A 21,728-nucleotide genomic window follows, 5' to 3' on the forward strand; every position below is an offset into this window, starting at 1 on the left:
AGGATGCATAAATGTGCATCCGCCAATTTGCATCTGCACGCCCGAGTGCAAATGTTTTATAGTACACGCAGTGTGTGTGTTTGTGAATGTATTTGTGTGTGTTGCAGAGATGTTTGTGCTGTTTGCGAATTGGAGGGCAGCATTACAGCGTAGGGCCTTGGGGAACTAAACCCTGGCAGCGGCTTGTACGCGCCTGGTAAAAACATGTTCCTGGCGACCTTCTGCCGAGTTTGTCTTGTCGTCACGTCGTCCACAGTGGAATCCCCACTCTGCCTTCACAGCCGTAATGATCGGGTTGCGTCTTGGATTTCCATCTGAACCACCCTCTAATCTTGTGACAGTCGAGCATGAAGGGGACCACTTCTGCGCCCTGTACGGGCGCCCTGCCCCCACCTCACAGGAATTAGCACAACACATGTTTATGTGTCCCTCATTACCTAAACGTGCAGAGGGGGTTCTGGAGTGATACACTGACAGTGACAGATGAAGCAATCTGAATCAAATATTGAAGCAACATGATGTAACTGTGAACGGGTCGTGCTTTTAAAGACACAAGCGCCTTTCTGTTTTTCAGATCGACGCCGGGCTGCTTGGATAAATGATGACAGATGATATCTGTGCCGTGAGATGAGCAACAAGAGGATAATCACAATGACTGCATAACTTTAGACCTGTAACTTCAAATGTCATCACTCTACTGACTCACTTGTTTGCAGAAATCATTAGTGGTGGAGCACAGGGAATAGCTTTATTTCACTCAAGCTTTTGGAGATTTGCTTTTATTTTCTTTCATCACATCTTTGTAAAAAAAAAAAAAAAAAAAAAAAAAGTTTACAACATCAGTAGCAAAAACAAAATATGCCACTGAAAATATAAGAACACATAACTTAATCTGCATAAAAAGCACATTTCTGGGTTCAGAGATGCATTACAAAACATGTTTTTCATTATGTGGCACTAGTGAAATTAAAGTGCACATTTATTTAAAAGTAAAAATGAATCCAAAAATAAAGGCAAAAATGCCTAAAATCTGCAGATTCTGCAACTACTGATTAGCAGCAACAGCCTGTGGATTTACTGCAACCTGAGAATTTAGTCATGAATCAGGGGAAACTATGGATCCACAATGGCAACTCGTGTGTGAAAGGTTTTCATAAACAGCATGTTTTTTTTTGTTGTTGTTGCTGTGCACTAAGTAGTTTGGGTTGGTGCTAAACAAAGAATGATTTGAAGGGGGTTGTAAAGGGGTCTGGCATTGGCTTGTTAGTGCCAGAAAATCTATGTTAACATGTTTTCAAGTGGAAAAAACTATGTGCGTCTACGACAATTTGTCTCCCTCCGTCCCTCGTTAAAATTAGTGAAAGAGTCATCCAGTGCTTGTAAATACCAGAGCAGCATGGGATAATGGGGATGATGATGATGAGTGCCGCGGGAGGTTGAGCGAGCTCCGTTAGTGTCTGGCGGCACTCAGTGGTGCACTGAGAGACTTCATCAGCGCGAGGCTGCAGGAGCTCGTCCTCCCTCGTGAGAAAAAGGCCCCTTCAGAGTCCTCGTGTGAAATGTGGGTCGCTATTAGAAAAGGTGGCACATTAGCGCAAACGCCGATGATAACACCGCCACTGGTCAGTGACACACAACAGTTATGAAGCTTGTTTACAAACACGTGTAAACACTTGCCTGCCAAAAATGGCTGAGTGATGTAATGGAAACTATGAATGCACTGGGATCTGCTGTCTCACCAGGAATAGAGGGCAAAGTATAAAGCCGCAGCTGCAGTACAATGTCAGCATGTTTTCCATCTGGGCATTAATACTGAGTTTATTTTACTGCAGCTACTAATGTCCTATTATGTTTGGCTGTGGCAGCATAATGAAATTATTTATGTGGGGAAATATACTGAGGCTAAGGAAAAAGGCATGCTTAGATAGCTTTCTGAGGCACATAATTGAAGGCACTTGAATTTAAGGACATTTGTGCGTTTTCAACTATTCAGAATTCCTCCTGCACACATCGATCGTATTGGGGGGGGGGTGCTTACAAAACGATGCACAGCCTGGTTTTCCACGCAGTCTCACAGTTGTGTTGGCTCACGCTGCCGTTGTTTAGCTCCTCAAACAGGCCGCTGTCAATCATCTCCTTCTGCCACTGCACGGAAACGGCCCCTGTGCTGAACTCCTTGAAAAACTTCTCATCCTTGGTGTCAAATTTGACGTCCTTGATCTCAGAGGTGTCCTTGAACTCGTCCACATCTTTGGCATAGACCACATTAGGCTTTGGCACCCAGGGGGGCTCCAGCAGGCCCACGTCCAGTCGATGGAAGTTGATGCTTTTGAAAAACTCATGGCTTCGTGGGTCATCCCCGCTAAAGATGATGGATTGAGAGGAAGATAATTAAACTGGCAAACAATAGTGTTACTGTGAGGCATTCAAAGAAAAACATCGTATATTATAGAAACAGCATGTGCATGCCTAATTTGAAACAGTAGCTATGAAGCTGTTGAAGCTGGTTTGAATCTTACATGTGTTTGTGCAAATGAATCAAATTAAAAATATCCTAAGGCAACAAACTGCACTATTAGTTATTACGCTGTCTCTTAAGTAATTAATTTATTTTATTTAATGATACAATACATGTCACTATTCAGTAAAATGAGGAATAGAAGAGGGTTTGACCTTTGACCTGGGGGGGGGGGGGGGGGGGGCTTTTCAGGAACCAACTCTGGATGGGATGCTGTGCAAGCTACTACTATGACTAATATCATTTTTATACATTTTTAAATGGAATAATAGAAATACCATATTTTAAAAAAATGTGTACATGTGCGTGAATCTGTGAAGAAGTGTAAATGGTTGTTTAAAGGCAGATTTTGATTTATTTGTTTACTAAAACACCATTTCTCAGTTCGTTGCCTCAGGGCAGCATTATGCAGTTAGAACACTTTTCTTAGGGCAATAATGCTAAAGCATTGCTTCTGAATTCTGGTACTCAGAATTGCTTGTTTTAGGTTTTTAGGTGCTTCCCTACTCTAAAAATACTCAATTCAAATGATTTATTGAATTCTTATCAGGCAGTCGCTGCATTTAATACCCAGCTGATCATTTGAATCAGGTGTGTTGGAGCAGGGGTTGGGGTCAACTCTAAGTTTTCAAAGCATGCATTTACAGGAAACAGACACAACAGCGTTTCATGGGAGGGAAAAATGTGATCACTCAGTTGTGGTTGTTCCCTCAGTGAGGACAGTGAATGTGAGGAGAGTGACAGTGATGAAGAGAGACCCCAAAATCAGGTTTGAGGAACCAGGGGTCAGTTAAGAGTCATACACATCTGATATGTGTGGGTAAGCAACAGTGTGTGTATGTAAATGATGACGTGCGTACACCTGTGTTTATGTGTGTGTGTGTGTGTGTTTGTGTGTCAGAAGCTTGGAGAGCACTTTATGAAGGGAGCTGTAAGGTACCAGGGTGCAATGGTGCTCTAAAAGTCAAATGACAGAAATCTGATGTCCACATCTGATTCATGAAGATCCACACAGAAGTCAACACCACACACAGAAAAACGCACAGGCCTACAGTCACACGTACATACTAACCTATACATGCATGAGCACAGATACACACACACGCACACACACATACACACACAGAACACACACACACACACACACATGCACACTTGTATGAAGATTAACTAGATGTTTGGTAAAATTTTAAAAAATTTAAAAATTGAATAAATTGCTTCTGTTGACCTGAGGCAATGAACCAGTTTCTGGTGGTAGTGGTGCTAATAAATTAAATTAAACAAAAGCCATAGAAGTTTACTAGCAGGTTTAAATAATTAAAATCTTCTAACACATGTAACTGCAGTGGGCTACAGTAGCACTTTAATTACAATAATAACTTGCTTGGATTTATGAAATTATAGGGCTAAAATAACAGTTGTTTACTTGATTATTTTTAATATCAGCAGAAATGAGCAACTCTGAAGAGGAGGGGAAAAAATCTCTATTAGCATGTGTAGGCTGAAGCTAGTTTGAGTCCGACGTGTGTTTTTGCAAATGAATTGAATTAAAAATATTCTGCTTTGTTAATGAATAAAACACAGAGCAACCTAATAGCTTTAATAATAGTAAAAGTATAAAAAATAAATAAATAGGTCCAGCTGCAGATCAGCTAACTGTGTTGGCAGGGAAAGCAAACAAATCTGTTCATGCTCGGTTAAATTCTCTACTTTCCTCAGTGGCTTTTTTGGGGCAGGGGGTGAGATTTGGACCTAGTTAGGGGAACTCAGAACTAGTGTGTATACAGCCATGTTGCCAAATATATATAACATATTTTATATACAATTTGGCATATAGGCTGAATGTTTTTACAGCTGGAGAATGTAAAGAATCACACACAGTAAAGATAAATAAAAATATTAAGTACATTTTTTTTTATCGCAGCCACAGGGAGCTGCTGGAGATGATCAAAAAGGGAGCTGAGGGTCACAAAGTCCCCCCGCCCCACCTGTGTAAGGATGTTGCTGGGTTGATGTTTGGAGAGAATCTATGAAGACTAATTTGATCAGCATAGATTAAAAAAATATTCTACAGAGAGATATGAAAGTCACAAAACAAAAATCAAAGCACATTCAAGCTGGTCCCACCTTCATTTTCTATAAGGTAATGTTTTACTTTCTGAACAAATTTAGCGCCCCCTTGTGTTGTTGTGGTTGTAGTGTTTCATCAGTGTTCATGTTGAAGCTCCTTTCTGCCATCCTCTCCTCTCCGCATTCTTATCTCACATGCAAATATTTGTGGTACTTCAAATTAAGCAGTGTCTACTCAGGATTTAAGCACTTGAAATGAAGATAACTGTGCTTGTTTTTGGTTCATGAAGGCGTTTCACCTTCATTCAAGACGCTTGCTCTGCTCTAACAACTGATGGGGTTGGGGTCAGGTAAGTGGACAGGGGGACATCATTAATAGTGGTTAAACATGTGGTACTCTCCATCAGTTTTTTTAGAACTAAGGAAGCATCTTGACAAACCAAAAGGAAATCTGGCTTCCTTCATTTCAAGCATTTAAGACTACCATGACCTGGATGGGTGAGAACCTACACAGATATATCTTTACTCAGGACTGTGTGTTACAAACAAAGAAATGAATCGTATTTCTATTTCACAAGAAAAAAAGTAAGAAAAAAAAACTTTTTTGTGTACCTGAACTAGAGCATGTTTCAATATGTTTTCTGGTTTTGGGGAGTAATAAATATTTCCTTCTCCTTTTTCTTGTAGAAATCACACCAAGGGTTACAATATGTTTTCACGAATAAAAGGGTATTGGCACCTTTTCTGCTGCTAGGCAATTTGCTCCATTACACATAAACCATTAAAACTTTGTGTTTTCTTACCGGCATCCCAAGCGACGGCCCACCCTCTTCTTGAGAAAGCCGCTGATAATATCTTTGGTGGGAGCATCGAAGCATTTGTGTTCAAACTTGCACTCGTCCTCCAGGGTGCGGCGAGTCACCTCAGCAGTCTGCACCTTTTCTCTGAAGTCTCTAAAAGGCAAGCGGGCAGCCACCATCTCATAAATGCTGCACCCCAAGGACCACCAGTCCACAGAGTAGCGGTAGTATTCCTGCTTCAGTACCTCAGGAGCCATGTAGCCAGTCGTACCAGCCTAACCACACACAGAGGGGAGAGTATTCAATTAAATTAAGTACCAGAAATTCATATTCTTAATCCATAGGGTTTAATATGATGTCGGCCAACCCTCTGCAGCTATAACAGCTTCAACTCTTCTGGGAAGGCTTTCCACAAGGTTTAGGAGTGTGTTTATGGGAGTTTTTGACCATTTCCAGAAGCTCATTTGTGAGGTCAGACAGTGAGGTTGGATGAGAAGGCCTGGCTCGCAGTCTCCGCTCTAATTGATCTCAATGGTGTTCTATCAGGTTGAGGTCAAGACTCTGTGCAGGCCAGTCAAGTTCTTCCAACACCAAACTCGCTTGTCCATGTCTTCATGGACCTGCTTTGTGCACTGGTGTGCAGTCATGTTGGAACAGGAAGGGCCCATCCCCAAACTGCTCCCACAAAGTTGGGAGCATGAAATTAAGAGTTCCTCTCACTGGAACTAAGGGGCCGAGCCCAACTCCTGAAAAACAGCCCCACACCATAATCCCCCCTCCACCAAACTTTACACTTGGCATAATGCAGTCAGACAAGTATTGGTCTCTTGGCAACCACCAAACCCAGACTCATCCATCGGATTGCTAGACAGAGAAGCATGATTTGTCACTCCAGAGAACACATCTCAACTGCTCTAGAGTCCAGTGGCAACATGCTTTATACCATTGCATCTGATGCTTTGCATTGTATTTGGTGATGTAAGGCTTGGATGCAGCTGCTCAGCTATGGAAACCCATTACACAAAGCTCTCTACGCACTGTTCTTGAGCAAATCTGAAGGCCACATGAAGTTTTGAGATCTTTAGTGAATGAGTCTGCAAAAAATTGGTGACCTCAGTTCTATTCAGTTTTATTTATATAGCACCAAATCACAACAGTTGCCTCAAGGCACTTTATATTGTAAAGTAAAGACCCTACAATAATTACAGAGAAAACCCAACAGTCAAAACGACCCCCTATGAGCAGCACTTGGTGACAGTGGGAAGGAAAAAAATCCCTTTTAACAGGAAGAAACCTCCAGCAGAACCAGGCTCGGGGAGGGGCAGCCACGGACAGGACAAAAGACACATTGTCGAAGAGAGACAGAGATTAATAATAACTAATGATTAAATGGAGACTGGGATATAAACAGAGTAAAAATATGTGAATGAAAAGAAATACTCGGTGCATTATGGGAACGCTCCAGCAGCCTAGGTCAATTGTAGCAAGGGAGGGTTCAGGGTCACCTGATCCAGCCCTAACTATAACCATGATCAAAAAGGAAAGTTTTAAGTCTAATTTTAAAAATAAAGAGGGTCTCTCTTTCCCGAATCTAAACTGAGAGATGGTCCCACAGAATGGAACCAGCTAGAGCTAGACCTCTGAACACTCTGCGCCTCAGCATCCACTGACCTGCTCTGTGATTTCATTTTATGTGGCCTACCACTTCGTGACTGAATTGCTGTCATTCCCAATCACTTCCACTTTGTTATAATAACAGTTGACTGTGGAATATTTAGTAGTGAAGAAATTTCAGACTTGTTGCATAGGAGACATCCTATCATGATACCACACTGGAATTCACTGAGCTCCAGAGAGCGACCCATTCTTTCACAAATGTTTGTAGAAGCAGTCTGCATGCCTAGGTGCTTGATTTATAAACCTGTGGTCATGGAAGTCATTTGAACTCCTGAATTCAATGATTTGGATGAGTGAATACTTTTGGTAATATAGTGCATTTGAAAGAAAAGGGGGGAGAAGGGGGTCATCACAGTAGAAAATTAACAAATGGCGACAAGGACTCATAAGCAAATAATGCTGCTTCATTGCCAAAAAAAAGGTTGAAGAACACTGCTATTAACTGTAGTCTGTCGTGTGGCCAGTTTGAATCCATTGCTTACATTATAGTGGCACAGACATTCGTGCCTGTTTCATTTCATTTGACATTCATGACAAATCACCAAAGCTCACATAAACTTTTCATTTCCTTTGCTTACTTTTATTATATATTTATGCTAAAATGTTTGATTTAGATTTTCTGCATTTATAAAAGGGTCTCTTTATTAGGTTCACTTTACTTGTACTTGGTTTGGTTTCCTTTCAGAACAGCCTTAATTCTTCATGGCATGGATTCAACAAGGTGCTGGTCCATACTGACATGAGAATCATACAGTTGCTGCAGATTTGTTGACTGATTTGTTGACTGCACATCCACAATGGGAATCTCCTGTTCCACCACATCCCAAAGGTGCTCTATTGGATTGAGTTCTGGTGACTCTGAAGGACATTCGAATATAGTGAACTCACTGTCATGTTGAAAAAAACAGGAGGCTCAATAAAGCAAAAAATGATCCCTTAAAGGGCAGCATGGTGGTGCAGTGTTGCCCTACAACCATAGGCGTAGGAACCGGGGGGGATGGAGGGGACGTTTCCCCCCCAATATTGGAGACAGGCGCATTTGTCCCAACCAAAAATTAGGAGAAAAATACTTGATTTTGAAATCTTTAACTTGCGTGCTTTTATTTTGAAGGCACAACATGCTATCTGTGCACTGGTAACAATTATCTGTGCACTGGTAACTATGCATTGGTAACATTTATGTGTGCACTGGTAACAATTATCTATACATTTGTAACAATTATCTATGCACTGGTAATATTTGTGTATGCACTAATAACAATTATCTATGCACTGGTAACATTTATCTGTGCACTGGTAACATTTATCTGTGCATTGGTAACAATTATCTGTGCACTGGTAACATTTATCTGTGCAATGGTAACAATTATATGTTCAATGGTAACAATTATCTGTGCACTGGTAACATTTATCTGTGAACTGGTAACATTTATCTGTGAATTGGTAACAATTATCTGTGCACTGGTAACATTTATCTGTGCATTGGTAACAATTATCTGTGCACTGGTAACATTTATCTGTGAACTGGTAACATTTATCTGTGAATTGGTAACATTTATCTTTGCATTGGTAACATTTATTTGTGCACTGGTAACATTTATCTGTGCATTGGTAACAATTATCTGTGCACTGGTAACATTTATCTGTGAACTGGTAACAATTATCTGTGCACTGGTAACATTTATCTGTGCACTGGTAACATTTTGTCCCCTTAGAATTATAAGGTTCTATCTACATTCTGACCAGTTTTGAGATATTGAGCTTTAAAGTTTTTGCACTCTGTATAGCAAAAATTACACATAAGTCTTGTTCACACGTGATTATGAAACACACCTTATATGTATTCTAAATCAGTAATATCAAAATCCTATTAAATGTGCAAATGGGGTTTGTTTTTTTTTTGAACAAGTATAATGCAGATAGAACCTTCTAATTATAAAAAACTCCTTTTTTGTTTGGAATTATAAGGTTCTATCTGCAAAATGTGATAACTACTACTGATTTTCAAGGAATGAAAAATAGTTAACTTATAGTAAGTTTTAAACCATAAAATTATAGATATAATAGAGTGTCCACAAGTATGGTTAAATCAAATTTAATGAATTCTGTGACATTTTTAAAAATTTCTTCTTTCATGGCAAACTGTTTTTACGGACACATTTCCCTTCCCTTTACTAGAAGAAGATGATGCTTGACAAAGTTTTATCTTTGAATGTTTCAATGCTACAACATCTCCATCCATCCATTCTCTTTGGCTTATTCTGTTCAGGGTCGTGGGGGGGGGGGGGGGGGGGTCTGGAGCCTATCACAGCTGACATAGGGTGAGAAGCACAGTACATCCTGTATAGGTCGCCAGCCTGTCGCAGGGCTAACACAGAGAGACAGACAACCATTCACACCTATGGGCAGTTTAGAGTGAACAAATAACCTAACCCCAGTAACAAGCTTTGGACTGTGGGAGGAAACCCACACAGACACGGGGAAAACATGCAAACTCTACACAGAGAGACCCGGGCCAAGGTGGAATTGAACCCAGACCTAGATGTCAATCTAGCTGTGAGGCAGTAGTGTTAACCACCATGCCGCCTTGCAGCACAACATCTATTACACAATTTTAAAATTGTACAATTTAAAAAAAAAAAAGAAAAAAAAAATCAAACTTTTCATTAAACTCATATTGGCAGACTGAGCCCTCTTTTTTCCCATCCTTTATTTTTCCAAAGTTTTCTTAAGATAACTCAACATATAATTATATGAAAACCAACAAGTAAAAATAAAATTTATAATAAATAAATAGAACAAAATAAACATTTGATATAAATTTAGGAGGCGTATACTTTTACATATAAATAAACTCAAATTTCAATAAAATTTGTACAGAGAGTCAAACAAATTCTTGATAATTTACCACAATGTTTTGTTTTTTTCCCATTTAGCCTAGATCTTTTTAAATTTTACAAGCTGTAATCTACCTGAAAAAGCATTCTTTAAAATTCTGAATAAACATTTAGATTCGGAGTCCATGTCCACTGAGTACAAAAATCCAAATAAAAACTCATCCCACTTAAAAGGTAGATTTTTTAAACTTGGATCTTTAATTAAAATCATTCTGCTAAAAATGTCACTGACAATGAACTGTTTTCTTTCGGTTGTATTTATTCAGGAAAAATGTAACAATTTCTTTGCTGTCCCTTTTCTGGTGTTTTTTCTTTTATTTGTTCTTCTGGAGTTTGATGACAGAAATAAAAATAGACAGAGCTCATTAGCATGGTACTACTGCTAGGTCATAGAATATATTAAAATCTGAAGTCATTCTTCAATCAATAATATTTTATACGTGAGGTAACTTATATTATGACCTTTGACTATTCTCAATATTACCAACTACATTGTTTGTTTTTTTATGTTAGCACTGACCACAGACAAACAATACAAAACTAGTGTTAGCTCGCTAGCTTCGTAGCTAACAGTGCAAAGAAACAGCTCAGTGCAATCTAAAAAAAAAAAAGAAATCAAAAGTTAAGAATTTTCCTGCCATTAGTACTTCTGTCTGTTGTCAACTCATTTTTGAAATCCTCAAGCTTTAGATGTCTTGTAAACAGCCCCAGCTTACCATGAAACATTTTCTCTAGCATCTCCTCTGCTCCTTTGCTTGACATTGGGAACCAACGTTACAAAAAAGAAGCAGCCTGATTGGCTCTCTTGTGAACATTTCAAGTGCCTATTGGTTCACAGATAGAACCTTATAGTACCAAGTTAAAGTTTGATTTTGCAGATAGAATCTTATTATTTTGTGAATAAAACGCCCAAAAATATATATATTTGAAAAAATCTCTTACATATTGTTCATAAGTGGTCAGCAAATAAGTATATGACAATAACTCAGTTTCGTCAAAAATGTCAGAACCTTATAATTCTAAGGGGAGGATTTATCTGTGCACTGGTAACATTTATCTGTGTATTGGTAACATTTATCTGTGCACTGGTAACATTTATCTGTGCATTGGTAACATTTATCTGTGCACTGGTAACATTTCTCTGTGTATTGGTAACATTTCTCTGTGCACTGGTAACATTTATCTGTGTATTGGTAACATTTCTCTGTACACTGGTAACATTTATCTGTGCACTGGTAACATTTATCTTTGCACTGGTAACATTTATCTGTGCACTGGTAACAATTATCTGTGCACTGGTAACATTTATCTGTTCATTGGTAACATTTATCTGTGCACTGGTAACAATTATCTGTGCACTGGTAACATTTATCTGTGAATTGGTAACATTTATCTGTGCACTGGTAACATTTATCTGTGCATTGGTAACATTTATCTGTGCACTGGTAACAATTATCTGTGCACTGGTAACATTTATCTGTTCACTGGTAACATTTATCTGTGCACTGGTAACAATTATCTGTGCACTGGTAACATTTATCTGTTCATTGGTAACATTTATCTGTGCACTGGTAACAATTATTTGTGCACTGGTAATATTTATCTGTGCACTGGTAACTATGCACTGGTAACAGTTATCTATGCACTGGTAACATTTATCTGTTCATTGGTAACATTTCTCTGTGCACTGTGCACTGTTGACATTTATCTGTGTATTGATAACATTTCTCTGCGCACTGGTAACATTTATCTGTGCACTGGTAACATTTATCTGTGCACTGGTAACAATTACCTGTGCACTGGTAACATTTATCTGTTCATTGGTAACATTTATCTGTGCACTGGTAACAATTATCTGTGCACTGGTAATATTTATCTGTGCACTGGTAACTATGCACTGGTAACATTTATCTGTGCACTGGTAACATTTATCTGTTCATTGGTAACATTTATCTATGCACTGGTAACATTTATCTGTGCACTGGTAACATTTATCTCTGCATTGGTAACTATGCACTGGTAACAGTTATCTATGCACTGGTAACATTTATCTGTGATCAAGCCAGTTTGCCCACGTCCTACGATTATAAAACATATACTTATGTAAATTATGCATGCAATCATATAAGTGTACACAACACTATTTTTCCAAGAAACATTTGAAAAATAAGAAAGTAAAAGATCAAATAGCATTTTTTAATGCTTTTCTCAGGATATTTATGGATCTGTCAGGTTTCCGAAATGTGACCCCCCCAATAGGAAACTCATTCCTACGCCCCTGCCTACAACAAGAAGGTCCTGGGTTTGAATCCACCGGGGCCTTTCTGTGTGGAGTTTGCATGTTCTCCCCGTCTCCGCATGGGTTCTTTCCAAGTACTCTGGCTTCCTCTCACAGTCCAAAGCTAACCTAACCCCACTAAGACATGCACTTAGTGGGGTTAGGCTAGCTTGTGATTCTAAATTGTCCACAGGTGTGAGAGTGAATGTTTGCCTGTCTCTCTGTGTTTGGTGTACCTATGGCAGCTGGGATAGGCTCCAGCTCCCTGCAACCCTGAATTGGATAAATGGAAGAAAATGGATGGATGGATAAAGCCACTCATGAGACTCTGTTGTTCGTCCGATCGGCAGTGAATGGAGGCCCGCTGTGAATCTCCTGACTCATGCTCTTGGACAGACACCTGTAAGCCATATCTGGTATTAGTAAAGCAAAAGATTAGCCAGTGAATGGTAAGAGGCTCTGGTCAATCTACCTTACATTTCTCAAGCTGTGCAGCATCCAACTGGGATGAGGTCAGGCACCTTTTAATAAGATTAATGTAGGTTACACAGGGCTGTGCACTCATTTGTTGTCTGCCTGAGCATTACCGGGAGCCACTGTATCTATTCCTGATAAGCTCCTTGAGATAGTGGGTGAACACATTGTGAGAGAAGTAAGTGTTCATGACAGTAAGGATTTTTTTTTGAGTGAGGCAGAAAAACAATGCAATGTAGGCAGGCCATGCAGGATAATAACCAAGACATTTTCTGGTATGGATAGTAGAATATTTTTCTTATTGTTGTACAAACCACAAGCAGGCTTTGCAGAGTTCCTCATCCTGCCCATATCCGACAGCGACAGTCAAGACTAATCTAGAGACACTCACCTTCTGGCAGTTCATTTTGCCCTTTGGCAGCTCGACAGCCAATCCAAGGTCTGACAGGCGGCACTGTCCTTTACCATCTAACAGCACATTTTCAGGCTTCATGTCTCGGTACACAATGCTCATATTGTGCAAATGCAGGAGGCCCGTGGTTATTTGGGCCGTGTAGTAAACAACACGCTCCATGCGGATGCCTCTCCGCCCTAAGTCATAGATGTGAAACTTGAGGTCTCCTCCAGTCATCAGGTCCATGACCAGGCACAGGTGGGTGCTGCTGTCGTAAGCGTAAGCCAGGTTAACAATGAAGAGGCTGTTGACCTTCTCCAGAATCTGCTTCTCCAGGAGGGCCATTCTCTCACCACCTTTCTTCTTTAAACGCCTCTTATCCAGCTTCTTGCAGGCGTACATCTGACCTGTGTGCTTCACCTGCACCGCGCACACCTGACAGACACAGCAACATTATGTTCAAATGTATGACAAATCCATTCATTTGTTCCTCTTTATTTCTATATTTCTCTGAAATATGTTTGTGCTACTTTCTGGTGTATCTTTCTGCAGAGCAAACTCCTTGTGCTGCTATTGCAGGATAATGATAAATGCTACAGTTTCCTTATGTGACCTGTAGCAGTTCAAGCAGGGAAACTTAGCAAGTTAGTAATCTGACTCACTAATGTCAGTCACATAGTAGCACTGTCAGGCTAAAGTTTATCACATCAGGCTGTAGCAGTAAAATGCTTTTGACTGATTAAGGGTACATATAACTCAAAACCTACAGAGCAATTTAAAATTGGCCTTCAAGAGTCCTTCAAACAGTTTAACACATTTACTCCAATGCTAGTATTTTTTGGCACCCACCTCACCAAAGCCACCTTTTCCCAAAGTCCTGAACTCATAAAAGTATTTGTTAGTGATCTTCTGCTTTTCGTACTCCTTCCACTGCAGAAACCTGTAAAAGAACGGGCTTTTCAGGTACCCCAAGAAAGGTTTTCCCTTCAAGAACTCCCTTGTGGCTTCTCTCAGCTGGTCAAAAATCACCTCATCAAAGTTACTGTCTGATAAATCCTTGCAGATTTCAGCTTCCTCTCCTGTGAGGTAGGAGAGGAATCTCCTAGACTGAGGCTGACAGAATTTGGTGAGGATCGTCTGTTTGGCTTTTTCTCTTTTTTCATCTTCAGCAAAACGCCACCTGCTCAGCTCTTCTAGGAACTCGGCAGCGGCCACATACGGATCAATGGAGGTCAAGAGAAACTGTTGGAACAACTTCCTCCCGATAGGCTGTAGCTCACAAAGTGACTCATATCCCTCTCCTTCTGCTGTCTGGAGAGCAGAGGCCTTTGGCTTTGGCAGTGCGAGAGAGAGTCTCCTTTTTTTCAGCTCATTGTGATTGATCTGCTGGGCCTTCAGGTAGGTGGTGTTGGCCACCAAGTTATCTATTCCTAGCAGGTCACCCATGCTGGATGTATCCTATGGCACCCCAGCGGGCAGCAGATGAGCTAAAAACACTGGTGTTAACCCATCTGCAAGTTCTACGCTTGACTGAGCATCTGCATCCTGAGCATCCCATACCTGTTTGCCCTTAAAACCGCCACCGTCCTTTGGGATTTGTTGGTGGCTAAGCGTTTATTCGTAGATGGCACACAGGGAAAGCAACTTATGTGGTTTGAACTTAAGAGGCTTTAGGCTGGTCTATTTTTAGGAGGTACAAAGTACCTGTGTGCAGTAATTGGCCAGCCAGTATGACACGATGAGGTGGCTGATAACAACCTGATCAAATTCTCTTTAGATTAAGATGTCACTGAGAGATCTATATGTGCATGCAATTTAGTATGCACACTTAATAGTTTATTATAGTGTGAAGAATGTAGACTTCACTAAAGTAGGCCTAATTGGCTCAGGATCAGCTCAGAAATCGCATTTTCCCTCACAACTTACTACAGAAACTGAAGATTTAAACGCCACCTTAACTCACTTTAAAATCGTTGCTGGGTTTTAAAAAGCCTAAAATGTGCACTAATTCTCAAAAAGTCATTTCCTGGCTTACAAATGATAGAGAACTTTTTATTGCCTATTTTACCTGTAGACAGGTAATGGACAGGAAATTAGTTAACCCAGTCAGCACTCCCCATATACCCCATCTGTGTGAGTAAGCTGTTCAATACATGACTACAAATACAGTGCATATTATTCCTCTGTACACCAGATTGATTTTAAAACAATAAAGATGTGACTGAAGTGCAGACTTTTGGCTTTAATTTAAGTCATATAACAAAAGTATTGTGTTAACTGTTTGGGAATTTAAGGGCATTTTCATACACATTCCCCCTATTTTCAGAGGCCCCGAAGTAATTGGACATGTCCAATTAATTTGAAAATAACTTAAATCATCCAGTAATTCAAGACCAGGAAAAAAAAATAATTTCAATATTGGCAAGGAGTCATTGCTAGATTTTGGTACTTGCATATTTTTGAGTCATGATGCTTTGTCAAGAAAACAAAAACATATATAGTGTTGAAATCCAGCCTTGGAAGATCAGTGTGTGCTTCACTTTATCTAAAGTAAAACATCTAATGGACTACATACACTCACCAGCCACTTTATTAGGTAAACGTCGCATTGAGAACTACCTTAATTTGTTGTGGCACAGATTCATCAAGGTGCTGGAAACACTCCTCAGATATTGATTGACACGACAGCATCACACGATTGCTGCAAATTTGTTGGCTACAAATCCATGATATTTATCTCCTATGCCATTACACCATTACAAGGTAGAGTGGATCCATGCTTTGAAGTTATTCACACCAAACCCTACCATCTGAATGTTGTTGAAGTAGAGACTCATCAGACCAGGCAGTTTTTTTCCAATCTTCTGGTGGCACCCAGGTTAAACTATACCCTCAGTATCCTATTCTTTGCTAACAGGAGTGGGACCCAGTGTGGTCTTCTGCTGCTGTAGCCCATCTGCTTCAAGGTTCAACATGTGTATAAAGAGATGCTCTTCTGCATACACTGTAACAAGTAGCTATTTGACTCGCTTTTGCTTTCCTATCACCTTGAAGCAGTCTGCCCATCATCCTCTGACATGAAAAAAAAGTATTCTGCTGCTCACTTGATATTTTCCTTATTTTCAGACCATTCTCTGTAAACCCTAAAGCTGAGAAAGGTAGACCAGCCCATCTGGCACCAACAACCATGCCACTTCCAGTCACTTTCCTTCCCTATTCTGATGCTTAGTTTGAACTTCAGCCAGTCTTGTCAACCATTGTCTACATACCAAAATGCACCGAGTTGCTGCGTGATTGGCTGAGTAGATAAACGAGCAGCTAAACCTAATAAAATAGTGCATGTATAATAGCAATTGTAACTTGTTTACAGGAATCATTCTGGGCCTAATCAGATTTATCACTTAACGAAAACAAAACAAAAAACATTACAGATCTTCACAAGTCTTTATTTATTTATTTTTTTTAAAAAAAAAGAAAAGAAAAAAGTCACATATTCAAGGTGCGTCAAAACACCACCACAGACATCAATGTAAAGCTAACAAGTGACGAGACACTGCAGCTTATTTCATCCATCTCTTCAGAAATCCACGAGTTACCAGTCTGTGCAGTTTTCATTTTGTCCATCGCTTTCTTCTGGTACCGGGACTACTGAAAACATGCAATCAATAAGCAGCTGCAGTGTCAGCGGCTCCACACAAGGCTCTTCAGTGATCATCGTCAAGTCTGTTATCGCCTTTGGGTGCATGCAGGTGCAATCCACCTGGATGTGGAGCTTATTTGCCGATCCTCTGAACCACCCAGTCCTGCTGGCAGAGGGGACAGCGGTTGTTCTGCTTCACCCAAAGGGACATGCAGCAGTTATGGAAGGAGTGGTTGCACTCTCCCCACACAACTGAAACAGAGACACAGCATGAGTGGTACAGTGTGGGAAAGACAGTATGGATCATCACTTACAAGAAACCGAAGACATTGTTTATCAATACAAGCAGTAAATGGCACTGCAATGCAACAACAACAAAAATTACTAAGTTAGCTGCACTTTAATACCTAGTCTTTATATCAAAACAAACAGGTCATACAAAAAGCCTGCATTTATTTTAAAAGAAAAAGGCTATTGTGTTTTGGCTGTGTAACAGCTCCAACTAGCTATCATTAGCTTGTTGGATTAACCTGCCGAGTATCTGTGCGGCTAATAAATGTCTTAGCTCTGACAGCGTCTTACCAACACAGTCCTCCTGCTTATTTTCCGCTTGGCATCGTAGACACGCGTCTGCAAATAAAAAACAATGTTAGTGTGCCCACACACACCGGGCTCCTCGAGTTTTAAAGAAAGCATTAGCCACGTTAGCGCCTCGGACTCACCCATTACTTGTACTCGGCAAATGGCACAAGTGTCGCATTCAACGTCCCAGCTCCACATAGCTACAGCATTCCACTTCTTCAGGGAAAACATCTTGTCCCCACCCGACTTGGAGCCCGAAGAAGTGTTGTGAGAGAGGACTAAACCCGGCTCGTCGCCGTCATCCATCTCTGCTGCACATTAATTAGACGCAGCTTGGCTAAGCTAAACAAAATGGACGAAACAGCTGAGTGATGCTAGCGCCAGTGCTAACTGGTTTAGCGTGTGCCTTGTATACATGGCGACAGAAGAGGGCGCTGTTCACCAGGAATTATCCATGTCCCAAAAGAGCCACACGCCGACTGGTCTCTGCTTCATGTTGCTTCTTTCCACCAATATTTGAAGTTTTGTGAAATACTGAATATTTGTTACTTTATTAACATATACTAGATATTATTTTATCTACAGTACTGTATAAAAGTCTTCAGCTTCCCCCCAAATTTCTTTAGATTTTGCTAAGAAAATAGAAAACTAGGTTCAGCAAATTGGAAATACGGCATATAAGGCAAAAATGCAGTTTGTACAATTCTAATGACCTTGAAAGTCAATATTTGCTATGACCACCTTTGTTCTTTAACAACCTGAACTCTCTTTGGCTGCTTTCTTGTCATTTCTTTAAGTAGTCTTCAGCAATAGTTCTCCAGGCTTCTTGAAGGACATTCAAAGCTCTTCTTTGGATGTTGGCTGCCTTTTGTTGTGATCACTGTCAAGAAGATCACACAGTGCTTAATAATTAGTGCTTAATAATTAGCCAGCTCCTGATCTTCTCTGTACATACTAATGATGAAAACATTTCTAATTTGCATTCATCACTACATCAGACCTATTGCCACTGATTTTCAGTCCAGTTCTTGTGTAATCTGGCATACCTCAGCCTTTTCTCCCTGTTTCCCTTCCACTGAGGTAATTTCTGATGAGGCTTCAGTGAACAGTAGATGAATCAACTCAAGACCCAGATGTGCCTCTCAGGTCCTATGTTAGATCTTTGCTGGATTTTTCCTATTTCTTAAGGACATGTCTTTCATATACTGTTCACCTGCTGTAGTTTTTAGGCCCACCACGTCTTCTTTTGTTCTCCACTTGTTCAGTGTCCTTGAATTTGTTAAACACACTGAACATCATGCTTATATCTGTCAATTTTCAGCCAGTAGCTCGTTAGGAATCAATGTGTTGGTGCAAAAATAATATTTTGTGCCTGTCAACCTGTGTTATCTTTGATATTTTTCATAGATTAAACCAAAAAATAAATAAATGAAATTTGAATAAATTATGTTTATTTGCAACAGGTTCCTAGTAACAAAGTGCCTAAAGATACAATTTAAAATTGTTTCTTTGTTAAGTTGTCTGTTATGTGTAGACAACATTGATTTATTTGTAAATGAATGAAAAAACAGCCAATGTCCAAAGAAAAACTGTGAAAGACCTTCAGGAAGCCTGGAGAGCTATTGCTCAAGACCACTTTAAAAAAATTACAAGAAAGGCTGGCTGCTTGGAAGCAAAATATAAGGAAATAAGGGGTGAATCAAGACTTTTACACAGCACCCAGAACAACATCTAAGGTACTGCAGGTCTTACTTGTCTCAGTTATGACCAACGTTCATGATTCAACATTTAAAAAAGAGATTGGGAAAAATGGCATGAAAAAAATGTGTTTGTTGAACTGAAGCGTGAAAATGTGACAATATAAGAAGAGGGCAAATATTTTTCACAGCAGTGTGAATTTCTGGTGTAGTACTTTAGACGAGTCTTGCATAATTATGTGTTAATGTCACAATCTTGGGTCAATTTCCCAGCTTTTTTTTTGGACTTTCAAGCCCTCTTTTTTCATCCTATTGCTTCTTTTTTTTGTGTTTGTATTTGCTTCAGATGTTCCTCTTAGGAATATTTGATATTTTTCTTACTTCCTAGTTACTTAGGTTTAGTTTCTCCCTCAGTTTTCCTCCCTCCTGTTTGAAGTCTCCTGTATTACACTATTTCTGAACTGCTAACAAACCACCACCCATTTTCCCAAAACCTTAAATCCAAAAGCTCAAGCCAATTTCCCAAAATCCCAGACTTTTCCTGTCATCAAACCATCACATGGATGTGACGATGTTGCTGTAGAGTCTGTCAAGGCTGGATTTGGCACAAAGGGGGGTTTTCCCCTGTTGCCTGGGAAGAGATTGCATTGCCTGTGATGTGGATGAGGTCCTATGGCCAGACTATGCACACAGACATGATGGTGCAGACTGAATCTGTTGTACAGTGATGTGCTTTCTGTAATTTTATTTCATTTAATTTTTATTTACTTATTGTATATATCTACATTCAACACTGTCATGTCACTCCGACTATGGCAGTGCTTCACTGTATACACTTGAAATAAATATTTTCTGTTAGTGATGGGTCTGTTGCGAACGATCCGGCTCTAAGTGTCGGCTCTTTGAAGTGAACGACTAGTGAGCCGTTTCTTTTTTTTTTTTTTTTTTTGTGGAAGCTGCACGTGATTGGTTAAGATGAATGGTAGCATATGAGCGTCTACACTGAGCGGGAGGGGAGGGGGCATGGACAAACTGCGCAGTGAGTAAACAAACACCAGAGAGGGAGGGGCTCCTGCCAAATGGAGACAGTAAAGAGCCAGAGGAAGTTGCGCTTTACACAGAGGTTACACATGGGAACGGTGAGGAAAATGAGTGATGGAAAACGTAGTAAAGACTGGACACATTATAACCTTATACCTCAAAACATGTTGAACAAGAAACAGCAAATTTCAAAAGTGCCGCCGTTCGCGGACTTCCGGCAACAAATACCGCAATACCCCTACATGACTGTGAAGTGCAATTTCGGAGCTTTCAGGAACCGAATTTTTTCGATAGGATAAAGGCGGAGTTATGGTAAAAAGCCAGCTGATCAAAGGAACTTTGATCACCCGACTCGGTGGTGATATGCTACGTCTTAATCAGCTGTTCGCGGCTAGTAAGGGCAAGAAACTGGCGCTTCAGCAGTGATCGCCTGGCGTTAAAGGATTAATGCGTTAGACAGAGTGTAGACTGCAAATTTAAAATTGAATATCAAGCAGGCTCCACAAACAACCTGCACAGGCATATATGAATTATTCATCCATCAGTGCAATTAGAAGAACAAAACAGGGCAGGTCACATCAGGTAGGAGAAACATGATCAGCTCCTCAAAGGCCCTTGGATTTTCTGAGTTCCAAACTTTGGTTTTATAATTTGTGTTTGAAGCACTCTATTATATGTTGAGTATATAAAGAAATGTTCAATATAATGTATGTTTTTACATTAGTAATTCATTTTACACTTTTTAAAAAAAAAAATTAAAATCTAAGGAGCCACTTGGGAGCCAAAAAAGCCGGCTCTTCTTTGGGAGCCGAGCCTAAAGAGCCGGCTCTCTGAAAAGAGCCAGAATTCCCATCACTATTTTTTGTTATTTCGTTCATTTTCATTAACTATAAGAACCTTGTTGCACACACTGTACACTTCACACAACTGATGACCACCTCCACGCATTCTGGCTCTGTGCACCAATACAAAACATCTGGAAAGAAATAATCATCAAACTTTTTGTTTTGATTTCATTTATAAAAAAAATTGACAGTTCAGTTGTTTTTGTGTTTTTTATTTAAAAGTCTGTAGATTATAAGTTATTTATTGGTCGTCCTGTCCCAATACAAGCTCTCATGTACCATAAAAAAAAGAAAAATCTCTGGTCATAAGCAGTGTTTTCAAGCTGTGTGTTGTTTTTCTCCATAAAAGTCCTCACATACCACTGGATTACAGTTAATTATTTTAGCCACGATTATCATGTAAAGAAAATATGAAACAAAAAATGTAAAGGAACATCTTTGTCAAAATGTTATGGCAATATGTCCAATTTTGCCATAAAATTTCTTAAAACGCTCAGTAATTATTAACAGGTAGCCGGTTAATAATTCAGTTGATTTGTGATTTCTGTCAAGAACTCAGTAGGATGGTTGTATCATAGGCCAGGTGCTGCTCTATGCTACTCAACTCTGAAATCTTTTTCTTTGCATTGCTGTACACCTGATAATATGTGAACTAACCGGAATGACTTGTTCTTAAAGAATAATTTACTGATGCAGATAATCTAAAAAATGTGAACAATGGAACACACAGGCAGCTCTTTACAGCAATGACATGTTTTATTTCCTTTTTAGTATAATTTGATTGAAAAGAGGCCCATGTTTCCCCCCAAGTAATA

General features: G+C 39.8%; 2 protein-coding genes across 2 annotated transcripts; both read right to left on the reverse strand.

The window, feature by feature from the left end:
- Nucleotides 1-866: 866 nt before the first annotated feature.
- On the reverse strand, nucleotides 867-14,683 carry LOC115791208 (rhodopsin kinase grk7-b-like). The gene is made up of 4 exons (XM_030745356.1): nucleotides 13,958-14,683; nucleotides 13,106-13,543; nucleotides 5,392-5,663; nucleotides 867-2,362 (listed from the first exon to the last, which is right to left on the reverse strand). Exons 1-4 carry the CDS (start codon nucleotides 14,552-14,554, stop codon nucleotides 2,035-2,037), a joined length of 1,635 nt encoding a protein of 544 aa, XP_030601216.1. The 5' UTR covers nucleotides 14,555-14,683; the 3' UTR covers nucleotides 867-2,034.
- Nucleotides 14,684-16,881: 2,198 nt separating this feature from the next.
- rnf7 (ring finger protein 7) lies at nucleotides 16,882-17,736 on the reverse strand. Its single transcript, XM_030744523.1, has 3 exons — nucleotides 17,471-17,736; nucleotides 17,331-17,378; nucleotides 16,882-17,000 (listed from the first exon to the last, which is right to left on the reverse strand). Exons 1-3 carry the CDS (start codon nucleotides 17,634-17,636, stop codon nucleotides 16,882-16,884), a joined length of 333 nt encoding a protein of 110 aa, XP_030600383.1. The 5' UTR covers nucleotides 17,637-17,736.
- Nucleotides 17,737-21,728: the final 3,992 nt, after the last annotated feature.

Source organism: Archocentrus centrarchus, chromosome 13 (assembly GCF_007364275.1).
Source record: "Archocentrus centrarchus isolate MPI-CPG fArcCen1 chromosome 13, fArcCen1, whole genome shotgun sequence".
Taxonomy (NCBI): Eukaryota; Metazoa; Chordata; class Actinopteri; order Cichliformes; family Cichlidae; genus Archocentrus; species Archocentrus centrarchus.

Excerpts from the sequence above, each read along its gene's own strand:
- LOC115791208 (XM_030745356.1), bottom strand. The coding sequence starts at position 14,554 with ATGGGTGACCTGCTAGGAATAGATAACTTGGTGGCCAACACCACCTAC. Across the intron at positions 5,664-13,105 it reads GCAAAATGAACTGCCAGAAG|GCTGGTACGACTGGCTACAT; the intron begins GTGAGTGTCTCT and ends GTGTGTGGTTAG. Across the intron at positions 2,363-5,391 it reads GGCCGTCGCTTGGGATGCCG|CGGGGATGACCCACGAAGCC; the intron begins GTAAGAAAACAC and ends CATCATCTTTAG.
- rnf7 (XM_030744523.1), bottom strand. The coding sequence starts at position 17,636 with ATGGATGACGGCGACGAGCCGGGTTTAGTCCTCTCTCACAACACTTCT. Across the intron at positions 17,379-17,470 it reads TTGCCGAGTACAAGTAATGG|ACGCGTGTCTACGATGCCAA; the intron begins GTGAGTCCGAGG and ends TTTTATTTGCAG. Across the intron at positions 17,001-17,330 it reads TAAGCAGGAGGACTGTGTTG|TTGTGTGGGGAGAGTGCAAC; the intron begins GTAAGACGCTGT and ends TCTCTGTTTCAG.